Source organism: Phyllobates terribilis, unplaced genomic scaffold, assembly GCF_046119375.1.
Source record: "Phyllobates terribilis strain yellow unplaced genomic scaffold, ASM4611937v1 Scaffold_5__5_contigs__length_657084704, whole genome shotgun sequence".
Taxonomy (NCBI): Eukaryota; Metazoa; Chordata; class Amphibia; order Anura; family Dendrobatidae; genus Phyllobates; species Phyllobates terribilis.
This window is the reverse complement of record NW_027362765.1, coordinates 386,108,485-386,123,501: the sequence shown is the minus strand read 5'-3', so window position 1 is coordinate 386,123,501 and position 15,017 is coordinate 386,108,485. Positions and strand designations below refer to the sequence as shown.

General features: G+C 44.3%; 1 protein-coding gene across 1 annotated transcript in view; it reads left to right on the top strand.

Annotated features, from left to right (window-relative positions):
• The window catches only part of LOC141271585 (ovostatin-like), a 135,149-nt gene that overhangs the window by 108,017 nt on the left and 12,115 nt on the right, over positions 1–15,017 (top strand). Inside the window, exons 32-34 of the mRNA XM_073681629.1 lie at positions 6,727–6,851; positions 6,927–7,017; positions 9,171–9,239. Coding sequence (XP_073537730.1) covers positions 6,727–6,851; positions 6,927–7,017; positions 9,171–9,239 — 285 coding nt within the window. The remainder of the gene's footprint in view (positions 1–6,726; positions 6,852–6,926; positions 7,018–9,170; positions 9,240–15,017) is intronic.

The following is a 15,017-nucleotide window of genomic DNA, read 5'->3' as shown; positions in this document are numbered from 1 at the left end:
CTGCTGGTGCAGTCACTGTGTACATACATTACATTACTGATCCTGAATTACATCCTGTATTATACTCCAGAGCTGCACTCACTATTCTGCTGGTGCAGTCACTGCGTACATACATTACATTACTGATCCTGTACTGATCCTGAGTTACATCCTGTATTATACTCCAGAGCTGCACTCACTATTCTGCTGGTGCAGTCACTGTGTACATACATTACATTACTGATCCTGTACTGATCCTGAGTTACATCCTGTATTATACTCCAGAGCTGCACTCACTATTCTGCTGGTGCAGTCACTGTGTACATACATTACTTTACTGATCCTGAGTTACATCCTGTATTATACTCCAGAGCTACACTCACTATTCTGCTGGTGCAGTCACGGGGCACATACATTACATTACTGATTCTGTACTGATCCTGAGTTACATCTTGTATTATACTCCAGAGCTGCACTCACTATTCTGCTGGTGCAGTCACTGTGTACATACATTACATTACTGATCCTGAATTACATCCTGTATTATACTCCAGAGCTGCACTCACTATTCTGCTGGTGCAGTCACTGTGTACATACATTACATTACTGATCCTGTACTGATCCTGAGTTACATCCTGTATTATACTCCAGAGCTGCACTCACTATTCTGCTGGTGCAGTCACTGTGTACATACATTACATTACTGATCCTGTACTGATCCTGAGTTACATCTTGTATTATACTCCAGAGCTGCACTCACTATTCTGCTGGTGCAGTCACTGTGTACATACATTACATTACTGATCCTGAGTTACATCCTGTATTATACTCCGGAGCTGCACTCACTATTCTGCTGGTGCAGTCACTGTGTACATACATTACTTTACTGATCCTGAGTTACATCATGTATTATACTCCAGAGCTGCACTCACTATTCTGCTGGTGCAGTCACTGTGTACATACATTACATTACTGATCCTGTACTGATCCTGAGTTACATCCTGTATTATACTCCAGAGCTGCACTCACTATTCTGCTGGTGCAGTCACTGTGTACATACATTACATTACTGATCATGAGTTACATCCTGTATTATACTCCAGAGCTGCACTCACTATTCTGCTGGTGCAGTCACTGTGTACATACATTACTTTACTGATCCTGAGTTACATCATGTATTATACTCCAGAGCTGCACTCACTACTCTGCTGCTGCAGTCAGTGTGTACATACATTACATTACTGATCCTGAGTTACATCCTGTATTATACTCCAGAGCTGCACTCACTATTCTGCTGCTGCAGTCACTGTGTACATACATTACATTACTGATCCTGAGTTACATCCTGTATTATACTCCAGAGCTGCACTCACTATTCTGCTGGTGCAGTCTGTGTGTACATACATTACATTACTGATCCTGAGTTACATCCTGTATTATACTCCAGAGCTGCACTCACTATTCTGCTGGTGCAGTCACTGTGTACATACATTACATTACTGATCCTGTACTGATCCTGAGTTACATCCTGTATTATACTCCAGAGCTGCACTCACTATTCTGCTGGTGCAGTCACTGTGTACATAACATTACATTACTGATCCTGTACTGATCCTGAGTTACATCTTGTATTATACTCCAGAGCTGCACTCACTATTCTGCTGGTGCAGTCACTGTGTACATACATTACTTTACTGATCCTGAGTTACATCCTGTATTATACTCCAGACCTGCACTCACTATTCTGCTGGTGCAGTCACTGTGTACATACATTACATTACTGATTCTGTACTGATCCTGAGTTACATCTTGTATTATACTTCAGAGCTGCACTCACTATTCTGCTGGTGCAGTCACTGTGTACATACATTACATTACTGATCCTGAATTACATCCTGTATTATACTCCAGAGCTGCACTCACTATTCTGCTGGTGCAGTCACTGTGTACATACATTACTTTACTGATACTGAGTTACATCCTGTATTATACTAAAAGAGCTGCACTCACTATTCTGCTGGTGCAGTCACTGTGTACATACATTACATTACTGATCCTGTACTGATCCTGAGTTACATCCTGTATTATACTCCAGAGCTGCACTCACTATTCTGCTGGTGCAGTCACTGTGTACATACATTACATTACTGATCCTGTACTGATCCTGAGTTACATCTTGTATTATACTCCAGAGCTGCACTCACTATTCTGCTGGTGCAGTCACTGTGTACATACATTACATTACTGATCCTGAATTACATCCTGTATTATACTCCAGAGCTGCACTCACTATTCTGCTGGTGCAGTCTGTGTGTACATACATTACATTACTAATCCTGAGTTACATCCTGTATTACACTCCAGGGCTGCACTCACTATTCTGCTGGTGCAGTCACTGTGTACATACTTTACATTACTGATCCTGAGTTACATCCTGGATTATACTGCAGAGCTGCACTCACTATTCTGCTGCTGCAGTCACTGTGTACATACATTACTTTACTGATCCTGAGTTACATTATGTATTATACTCCAGAGCTGCACTCACTATTATGCTGGTGCAGTCTCTGTGTACATACATTACATTACTGATCCTGAGTTACATCCTGTATTATACTCCAGAGCTGCACTCACTATTCTGCTGGTGCAGTCTCTGTGTACATACATTACATTACTGATCCTGAGTTACATCCTGTATTATACTCCAGAGCTGCACTCACTGTTCTGCTGGTGCAGTCACTGTGTACATACATTACATTACTGATCCTGAGTTACATCCTGTATTATACTCCAGAGCTGCACTCACTATTCTGCTGGTGCAGTCACTGTGTACATACATTACATTACTGATCCTGTACTGATCCTGAGTTACATCCTGTATTATACTCCAGAGCTGCACTCACTATTCTGCTGGCGCAGTCACTGTGTACATACATTACATTACTGATCCTGAATTACATCCTGTATTATACTCCAGAGCTGCACTCACTATTCTGCTGGTGCAGTCACTGTGTACATACATTACTTTACTGATCCTGGGTTACATCCTGTATTATACTCCAGAGCTGCACTCACTGTTCTTCTGGTGCAGTCACTGTGTACATACATTACATTACTGATCCTGAGTTACATCCTGTATTATACTCCGGAGCTCCACTCACTATTCTGCTGGTGCAGTCACTGTGTATATACATTACATTACTGATCCTGTACTGATCCTGAGTTACATCCTGTATTATACTCCAGAGCTGCACTCACTATTTTGCTGGTGCAGTCACTGTGTACATCCATTACTTTACTGATCCTGAGTTACATTATGTATTATACTCCAGAGCTGCACTCACTATTCTGCTGCTGCAGTCACTGTGTACATACATTACATTACTGATCCTGAGTTACATCCTGTATTATACTCCAGAGCTGCACTCACTATTCTGCTGCTGCAGTCACTGTGTACATACATTACTTTACTGATCCTGAGTTACACCCTGTATTATACTCCAGAGCTGCACTCACTGTTCTGCTGGTGCAGTCACTGTGTACATACATTACATTACTGATCCTGAGTTACATCCTGTATTATACTCCAGAGCTGCACTCACTATTCTGCTGGTGCAGTCACTGTGTACATACATTACATTACTGATCCTGTACTGATCCTGAGTTACATCTTGTATTATACTCCAGAGCTGCACTCACTAATCTGCTGGCGCAGTCACTGTGTACATACATTACATTACTGATCCTGAATTACATCCTGTATTATACTCCAGAGCTGCACTCACTATTCTGCTGGTGCAGTTACTGTGTACATACATTACTTTACTGATCCTGGGTTACATCCTGTATTATACTCCAGAGCTGCACTCACTGTTCTGCTGGTGCAGTCACTGTGTACATACATTACATTACTGATCCTGAGTTACATCCTGTATTATACTCCGGAGCTGCACTCACTATTCTGCAGGTGCAGTCACTGTGTACATACATTACATTACTGATCCTGTACTGATCCTGAGTTACATCCTGTATTATACTCCAGAGCTGCACTCACTATTCTGCTGGTGCAGTCACTGTGTACATACATTACATTACTGATCCTGAGTTACATTATGTATTATACTCCAGAGCTGCACTCACTATTCTGCTGCTGCAGTCACTGTGTACATACATTACATTACTGATCCTGAGTTACATCCTGTATTATACTCCAGAGCTGCACTCACTATTCTGCTGCTGCAGTCACTGTGTACATACATTACTTTACTGATCCTGAGTTACACCCTGTATTATACTCCAGAGCTGCACTCACTGTTCTGCTGGTGCAGTCACTGTGTACATACATTACATTACTGATCCTGAGTTACATCCTGTATTATACTCCAGAGCTGCACTCACTATTCTGCTGGTGCAGTCACTGTGTACATACATTACATTACTGATCCTGTACTGATCCTGAGTTACATCTTGTATTATACTCCAGAGCTGCACTCACTATTCTGCTGGCGCAGTCACTGTGTACATACATTACATTACTGATCCTGAATTACATCCTGTATTATACTCCAGAGCTGCACTCACTATTCTGCTGGTGCAGTTACTGTGTACATACATTACTTTACTGATCCTGGGTTACATCCTGTATTATACTCCAGAGCTGCACTCACTGTTCTGCTGGTGCAGTCACTGTGTACATACATTACATTACTGATCCTGAGTTACATCCTGTATTATACTCCGGAGCTGCACTCACTATTCTGCAGGTGCAGTCACTGTGTACATACATTACATTACTGATCTTGTACTGATCCTGAGTTACATCCTGTATTATACTCCAGAGCTGCACTCACTATTCTGCTGGTGCAGTCACTGTGTACATACATTACATTACTGATCCTGTACTGATCCTGAGTTACATCCTGTATTATACTCCAGAGCTGCACTCACTATTCTGCTGGTGCAGTCACTGTATACATACATTACTTTACTGATCCTGAGTTACATCATGTATTATACTCCAGAGCTGCACTCATTATTCTGCTGCTGCAGTCACTGTGTACATACATTACATTACTGATCCTGAGTTACATCCTGTATTATACTCCAGAGCTGCACTCACTATTCTGCTGGTGCAGTCACTGTGTACATACATTACATTACTGATCCTGAGTTACATCCTGGATTATACTGCAGAGCTGCACTCACTATTCTGCTGGTGCAGTCACTGTGTACATACATTACATTACTGATCCTGTACTGATCCTGAGTTACATCCTGTATTATACTCCAGAGCTGCACTCACTGTTCTGCTGGTGCAGTCACTGTGTACATACATTACATTACTGATCCTGAGTTACATCCTGTATTATACTCCAGAGCTGCACTCACTGTTCTGCTGGTGCAGTCACTGTGTACATACATTACATTACTGATCCTGACTTACATCCAGTATTATACTCCAGAGCTGCACTCACTATTCTGCTGGTGCAGTCACTGTGTACATACATTACATTACTGATCCTGTACTGATCCTGAGTTACATCCTGTATTATACTCCAGAGCTGCACTCACTATTCTGCTGGTGCAGTCACTGTGTACATACATTACATTACTGATCCTGTACTGATCCTGAGTTACATCTTGTATTATACTCCAGAGCTGCACTCACTATTCTGCTGGTGCAGTAACTGTGTACATACATTACATTACTGATCCTGACTTACATCCAGTATTATACTCCAGAGCTGCACTCACTATTCTGCTGGTGCAGTAACTGTGTACATACATTACATTACTGATCCTGACTTACATCCAGTATTATACTCCAGAGCTGCACTCACTATTCTCCTGGAGCAGTCACTGTGTACATACATTACATTACTGATCCTGTACTGATCCTGAGTTACATCCTGTATTATACTCCAGAGCTGCACTCACTATTCTCCTGGAGCAGTCACTGTGTACATACATTACATTACTGATCCTGTACTGATCCTGAGTTATATCCTGTATTATACTCCAGAGCTGCACTCACTATTCTGCTGGTGCAGTCACTGTGTACATACATTACATTACTGATCCTGAGTTACATTCTGTATTATACTCCAGAGCTGCACTCACTATTCTGCTGGTGCAGTCACTGTGTACATACATTACATTACTGATCCTGTACTGATCCTGAGTTACATCCTGTATTATACTCCAGAGCTGCACTCACTATTCTGCTGGTGCAGTCACTGTGTACATAACATTACATTACTGATCCTGTACTGATCCTGAGTTACATCCTGTATTATACTCCAGAGCTGCGGTCACTATTCTGCTGGTGGAGTCACTGTGTACATACATTACATTACTGATCCTGAGTTACATCCTGTATTATACTCCAGAGCTGCACTCACTATTCTGCTGGTGCAGTCACTGTGTACATACATTACATTACTGATCCTGAGTTACATTCTGTATTATACTCCAGAGCTCAATTTAAAAGGCTTCAGAGCTGCTCTGGTGCTTTTGCATTCTGGAACGTGTCATTTTTGTGTTATGTTCTGCACCCTAATATGATGTAGGAAAAGTTTACAGGCTTGCTGAATGTTTGCAGTAGCAATTAGCAGAATTGTAATTGCAGCTCTTGATAATAATAGAGGCTTTAAAAATATTTCAAGGCGGTTGTCATCATGTTACCATTTTATTCCATAATAGGACGCAGACATCGCTAATTTCATCTCTCTCCATTCCATCTTGCAGAGCACTCTTCGGTACAACGTCCCGGTTCCTCAGGTGAATTCCTCTTTCCTCTTGTCGGCAAACACTTCTTCTACAAGCTGTGTGAACGGAGTGGCGTACACCTTTGCTATTGGCATCCGTGTCAGGTACAGTTGACCCCGTCAGAATACCTGGTTTCGGACAGTTTCACCCTCTTCTCTTATACGTCTTTTATCTTACAGCTTTAGAGGAAACCGATCTCAAACCAACATGGTGGTCATTGATGTGGCCATAGTCTCCGGATACGAAACAGACTACTGGTCTCTACAAGAGGTATATTACTTTAGTCAACGACTAACACTGCAACATTTGGCTCTTTGAATAGAAAAAAAGCATAAAAATATGCAAGTTATTGAAAAAGAAACACAATGTACTCACCTTCCATGGTCCACCGGTGAGTCTCTACAGTTGCTCCCGGTGTCTGCCACTGGCTGCGGAGCTGATGTCACGTCAACAACGCTGCAGACAGTCGGTGAGCTCCGCGGCTTTGCCAGTGCTGACGGAATGCCTCAGCATGAGAATATTTCAGAAAATTCGGAACTAATTAAATTTGTTACAAATTGATTTGTTTATCCCTATGATTGACTATGAACTATACAAATCACCTATCCACAGGTAAGATCGCTGGAGGTCTGATTTGCAAGATCCACACTGAAAACTTCAAAACCAAAATCCCCTGTTCAAACGCTACAGTAATGAGCATGTGTGACCACCACTCCTATAGACAGTGAAGCAGTGATCGCACATGCTCACTACCACTCCAGTCACACAGAGGGCTTTGTGTCTCCTGTACTTGGTGGCGCTGTCATTAGTCAGACCTGTACAAATTAAACATTAATAATCTCTACTGTACATAGGTGATCCATATTGTTCCCCTCTTTAAAGGGAATTCATCAGCCGGTTTTTGCTACCTCATCTGAGAGCAGCATGATGTAGGGGCAGAGACCCTGATTGCGGCAATGTGTCAGTTTTATCTGCGGTAGAATGCTGAGCTCTGTATAACCCCGCCCCACACCAGTGATTGGCAGCTTTCTGCGTACTCTGTGCATAGGCAGAAAGATGCAAATCAGTGGTAGGAGAGGGGTTATACAGAGCTGATGAATATGGAGGACTACCTGGCAGCAGGATTAGTAGTCCTCTGTGCTAGTAGTTATCTTTGATGGTGTCAGGAATGACACCGGTAGGATCACACAATATCCCACCGCTGCCATCACTTTGTCAGGGATTCGCGCACACACGATATCGATTGCTCACTACGCAGCTATCGGCAAGTGACCAGTGAGCGTATGACATACACACCTCCGGATTCCAACGTATGGAATATGTGTATATGCCCCCGTACTATCAGTGCCAGCATCACAATAAGCCAATTACGATTATTCGCTGCCACCACCGATCAGTTTTAAAATATAATACAGGCCTGATGGGACACACATGCTTTCTGGTAAATTACAAACCAGACTAATAAATTTTATATTTAATCCAAAAGGGAGGCAGTGTTTATGAAAAAATCTACAAAGATTTTACAAAGGAGGACAATACAATACATATGCAGTTACACAAGATAAAATGGGAGTAAAGAAGAACTTACTATATAGATTGCAGAGACGATTCAGTCTAGCTGGAGGGAAGCACTCCAATTCTGGCCGTTATCGAATGGGACACGTGCTACCAAATATGTAACTTCCAACATGAGTATGGACCCATCTTCAGCTAGGTCTTTTATGCCAAAGGGGGACCTGCCCACACATTCCCCTGCAGTGACCTCACGTGGGCGGGGCTCCACCCTTCATGTTTTTTTTAAAAACTCTAACTTCTGTGATAACTCCTCGCTGGTTGATCGCAGAAGCTCGCAAGTGATACCATATGTTTTATTACAAATTTACCTTTCTTTAGAGACTACACATGGCATAGCTGCCGTCTGTTATTTTTGTACTTTTGCACTATGGCTCCCCAGAAGGGCATACAGATCCAGAAAAATATGCGTATTGTTCCTTAGCTTACCCTGCCACTAAAAATATGTGTCCCATTATTATCGGAAGTATAGAACTTCCGATATTCCATATTTCATCTTGGTGCTTGCGAGACTGCAGATTCCACACATGCGCAAATGGGGATGCCCTGGGGGTGAGATAGGATTCCTTTGAAGCTAGGAGTCTATCTATAATAGGCCTCTGCTACTAGGAACTACATTTGTATGTTAATTAGGTTAGTAGCTCCTTTTGTACTAGCATTTGCGTATTAGCCACTTCTCCTGTGTGTGCTGCGTTTTGCATAGAGACAGCTCCTTAGATTGCCAGCTCTTCTACTCTGACAGACTGTAGATAAGGGAGGGGGGAAGAGGGGTTGGGGGGAGATAAATTCTTAATATTTTCTATGACAGATGGGAATATTGTAAAAATTAATAAACCTGTTTTTTGTTACAGTTGGTGAACAGCAAAGTGATCTCCAACTTTGAAACCAAGAACAACCATGTGTACTTGTATCTGAAATCTGTGAGTAGACTTTTATTACTTATTGCCCCCCTTTACCTTAGTCCCTGTATCAAAATGGATTTGTTATCTGATTTTCCTATCTCAGACACCTGATAATGTGACTTTACCAATAAGGATGTTATTATGAGCTCTCTTGGTAAGGTGGATTATCTAAGCCATGTGTAAGGGTAAGTACCAGGGAAAGTACCAGAGACCAGAGGCGATAATGCAGCGGAGCTGGACTAGCCAGGCAGCATATGGATCAGTGAGGTCAAGTACAGCAGGGTATGCAGGACAGCAGATAGACAAGCAGAGCTGGAAGCGCTAGATGCAGCTGAGCAAGATGTGTGGATAGTACGGAAACAGCAGAGATGTGTCGGCAACTGTTTCCTTTCTGCACAAGCCCAATTACACACAGGAATAACAGCAAACCATAGACAGACAAGTATCTTGCTTGCAGGAGCGCGATTACACACAGGAATTGTGGAGGAGTAAAGCTGGTAACTTGCTTGCAGAAGTGCAGTTACATTAATAGCAGAAAAATAAATGTGGGCAGCATCAGGATAGCAGAGACTAATTTGTCAACATAACTTGACACTTCAGAACTGAGTGTGTAATGGCACCAGAAATTGCTGGATAGAGGTTGGAAGTAGCAGCTGGTTATTGGATTTAAGACAGGAGTAGATGTGAAGATAATTAGACACCTGGCTGGAACAGAATCAGAAGGAAAAACTCCAGGGTGGTAGCAGGATGCTATACTTCCTGAATGCTAAGGCGGTGGGCTGGCATCAATAGAACTTGCCAGGCTACCACAATAACCCAGTGCGAATAAGCACAGAATAAGCCAGCCATAAGGTAAGGAAGCAAAACTTGACACTAGAGTCAGGACAGGTAAGAAACATAGTTTTTTGGATAGAAAACCAGAGGACTTTGGGAGACCAACCTAAAATCCCTATAAATGTTATCATTGGTCAGTAGTGTTGAGCGATACCTTCCGATATCAGGAAATATCGTATCGGATTGGATCGGACCGATACCCAAAAAGTATCGGATATCGCCGATTCCGATACCGGAAACCAATGCAAGTCAATGGGACACAAACATCGGAATGAAAATAAACCCTTTCTTTCCTTGTAGGTTAATTCTACATGAAGGAAAACAACTAACAATAATGTAGAATGTATTACGCGAAAAGCCGGCAATTCATCAGCGGCATACACCGGTACCCGACAATTTACAACAGAAAGAATAGAGCTTCACACATAGATTAGATAGATAGAAACATGTCAGTCACATATATAAGAAGTACAGTGATAGTGCTGCTTACTGTACTTGTCATTTAGTGTAAAGGATTTATTAAAAAAAATATTAGTGTTTTCATGCACCGTCTCTTTAAAAAAGCCGGCCGGCAATTCGGCATCTGTACCCGACAATTTAGAATAGAAGGAATAGAGAATCACACATAGATTAGATAGATAGAAACATGTCAGTCACATATATATGAAGTACAGTGACAGTGTTGATTACTGTACTTGTCATTTAGTGTTAAAATAAAGGATTTATTTTAAAAAAAATTGGCGTGGGGTTCCCCGTTATTTTAGTCTCTAGCGGAGGTTAAGCAGACGGCTGGGGCAGATGTTTGAAGCCTGGGAAGGGGGTAATACCCACGGAGCTTCCCAGGCTACTAATATGAGCCCCCAGCTGAATACCTAGCCTTTACTAGCTATTAAAATGGGGGACCCCCTCAAAAAAATGACGTGGGGTCCCCCCTAATTTAATAGCTAGCAAAGGCTAGGCAGACAGCTGGGGGCTGATATTAATAGCCCAGGAAGGGTGCCATGAATATTGGCCCCCTCCCAGGCTAGAAACACCAGCCGTCAGCCGCCCCAGAAATGGCGCATCCATAGGATGCGCCAATTCTGGCACTTAGCCTCGCTCTTCCCACTGCCCTGTAGCGGTGGCAGTGGGGTAATAGGGTTGGGGTTGATGTCAGCTTATAATGCCAGCTGACATCAAGCCCAGGTTAGTAATGGAGAGGCGTCTATAAGACACCCACATTACTAACCCCATAGTCAAAGTTAAAAAAAAAAACACAAACACCCAGAATAAAGTCCTTTAATTGAAATAAACACACAATTCTTTATTGTTCTAAATTAAACCATACTTACCATCACGCCCATTCCAGCTGAAGCCAACGATCTCCTGCAATAAAAGAAAAATAATAAAGCAACCTCATCCTTACCTTTCCATGGTTCCCAGGACAGCTTCAGCTCTGCTACATCGAGATGACAGGCTGGACCGCAGCAGAAAGCTGCCATCCAGCCTGTCATCCCGCAGACACTGAAAAGCGCAGGCATGCTTGCGCTCCTCAGTGTCTCTCTGTGACGGCATCCAGATGAGCCGAGGTCATGTCCAATGAACTCAGCTCACCTCATGCACGTCACTGACAGCGTGGGAAAATTCTCACGCTGAAGCGCTGAGTGCAGGAGAATTTTCCCACGCTGTCAGTGACGTGCATGAGGTGAGCCGAGTTCATTGGACATGACCTCGGCTCATCTTTATGCCGTCACAGAGAGACACTGAGGAGCGCAAGCATGCCTGCGCTTCTCAGTGTCTGCGGGATGACAGGCTGGATGGCAGCTTTCTGCTGCGGTCCAGCCTGTCATCTCGATGTAGCAGAGCTGAAGCTGTCCTGGGAACCATGGAAAGGTAAGGATGAGGTTGCTTTATTATTTTTCTTTTATTGCAGGAGATCGTTGGCTTCAGCTGGAATGGGCGTGACTGTAAGTATGGTTTAATTTAGAACAATAAAGAATTGTGTTGTTATTTAAATTAAAGGACTTTTTTCTGGGTGTTTTTTTTAAATACTTTACTAGAAATTCATGGTGGTCATGTCTAATATTGGCGTGACCCCATGAATTTCGGGCTTAGGGCCAGCTGATAATGCCAAGCTGGCCTTAACCCCTTTATTACCCAGTGAGCCACCGCACCAGGGCCCTGGATGAGTTGGGTACAGCGCCAGAAGATGGCGCTTCTATGAACGCGCCATTTTCCGGGGTGGCTGCGGACTGCAATTTGCAGCGGGGGGGGCCCAGAAAGCTTGGGCCTCCCTGCGCTGCAGATTCCAGCCCCCAGCTGCCTATTTGTACCTGGCTGGACACAAAAATAGGGAGAAGCCCCACGTATTTTTTTTTTAAATTATTTCATGAAATTCATGAAATAATTAAGAAAAAAAGGGCTTCCCTATATTGTTGTGTCCAACCAGGTACAAATAGGCAGCTGGTGGTTGGGGGCAGCCCGTTCCTGCCTGCTGTACCTGGCTGGACACAAATATAGGGCGAAGCCCCACATCAATTTTTTTTTAATTATTTCATGAATTTCATGAAATAATTTAAAAAAAAAATACGCGGGGCTTCTCCCTATTTGTGTGTCCAGCCAGGTACAACTAGGCAGCTGGGGGATGGAATCTGCAGCGCAGGGAGGCCCAAGCTTTCTGCCCCCCCCCCCCGGTGCAAATTGCAGTCCGCAGCCACCCCGGAAAATGGCGCGTTCATAGAAGCTGCATGCTGTACCTGGCTGGCATACAAAAATATGGCAAAGCCCACGTCAAAATTTTTGGGAAAAATTAATTAAAAAATAAATAATAATTTAGGGACTGCATCTTTATTAACTCCTCAAATGTCATTTAGTGTTAAAATAAAGGATTTATTTAAAAAAAAATTGGCGTGGGATCCCCCATAATTTTAGGCTCTAGCGGAGGTTAAGCAGACGGCTGGGGCAGATGTTTGAAGCCTGGGAGGGGGGTAATACCCACGGAGCTTCCCAGGCTACTAATATAAGCCCCCAGCTGAATACCTAGCCTTTACTAGCTATTAAAATGGGGGACCCCCCCAAAAAAATGACGTGGGGTACCCCCTATTTAATAGCTAGCAAAGGCTAGGCAGACAGCTGGGGGCTGATATTAATAGCCCAGGAAGGGTGCCATGAATATTGGCCCCCTCCCAGGCTAGAAACACCAGCCGTCAGCCACCCCAGAAATGGCGCATCCATAGGATGCGCCAATTCTGGCACTTAGCCTCGCTCTTCCACACTGCCCTGGTGCGGTGGCAGGGGGTAATAGGGTTGGGGTTCATGTCAGCGCCAGCTGCCATGAAGCCCAGGTTAGTAATGATGGGCGTCTATAAGACACCCCCATTACTAACCTACAAAGTGTTAAAAAGAAAAAACACACTACACCCAGAAAAAAATAATTTATTTGAAATAAAACACACCATTTTATTTAATTCTTAGTTTACTAAAAAAAAATAGTTACCTGTCCACGTTCCTGCGCTGATCTCCCATGCACAGCTGTCACATCTGGAGATGGTGACAGCTGTGCATGGCTGCTGTAAGCTCACACTGCCGGGAACACGTCCGCTCCCGGCAGCGGGAGCCACTGACTGAGGTCACCGGAGTGCATTCAGGCAGCGCAGCTCCGGAGACCTCCTTTACGGCACTGCTGTACCGTGGGAATTTCTCACGATACAGCAGGGCCGTAAAGGAGCTAACCGGCGCAGCGCTGCCTGAACTCCGGCGAACCCGCTTATGCAATGACGGGGCTGCTTTACGGCCCCGTCATTCTAGCGGCGGCAGCGGTTCAGAGCGGTCACATTCTATGTGGCTGCTCTAAACTGGAGATCATCGTGGGACACTCGTGGACTACTACGGAGGGGTAAGGATAAGGTTGTGGTTTATTATTTTATATTTTATTACAGGAGATCGATGGCTTCGGGGAATTAGGTGTCTAGGTGAGTATAGGTGTAGTTTTTTATTTTTTACTTTATTTTAGGTGGCGATCGGCGGGGACAGGTAATGTATGAACTAATTTATTGTAGGCAACCACTGGCCAAAAATGACATGTATTTAAACTTTATTGGGACACAGTAGGGCAATTTAAATAGCAGGATCAGGCTGATGGGAACTACTGCTCCCATCGAGCTGATCCTGCTGGCACGAGTGGACGGGGGACAGACATAGGCCGATGGGAGTAGTAGTGTCACATCGGCCTATGTCTGCCTGCACGCACACACCCGCAGACATCGTACAGACACCGCACACACTCGCAGACATCGCACAGACACCGCACACACCCGCAGACATCGCACACACCCGCAGACATCGCACACACCCGCAGACATCGCACAGACACCCCGCACACACTCGCAGACACACGCACAGACACCCCGCACACACTCGCAGACACACGCACAGACACCCCGCACACACTCGCAGACACACGCACAGACACCCACACACACCAATCATGACGGGCTGATCGTCTGGGAGGTGAGGCTGACCTGTGCGGCCGTGGGAAAGTTCATGTGAGTTCATGCAATGCAGTCAAGCATGAACTCACGTGAACCCTCTGAGGGCACCGCGGCTACTTCAAATGAACAGCTGATCAGCATCACCTGATACCTCAGCTGTTCATTTGAAATAACCGGCGGGAAAGCGCAGCACAGAATGGGAAAGCCGGCGGTGAAGTCTTTTCACTGCCGGCTTCTCCGCCCGGGTCCTTCGCTCCCCGCTCCTTGGTGCTGCGCTCCCCGCCCGGTCCTAACTTACGATCGGGATGGGAGGTGGCGAGGGGAGCGGAGGATCGGGGTGGGAGGCTGCTGGGAAGCAGTATGGGGCTGTGTGATTGTTTAAAAGCCGGTGGCTTTTTACCGCCCGCAGGCTTTTAAAAGATCAGGAGAATTCTCCCCCGCTGGGATGGCATTCTGATGAAAGGCTGGATCTCAGCTGAGCGCTGCCATCCAG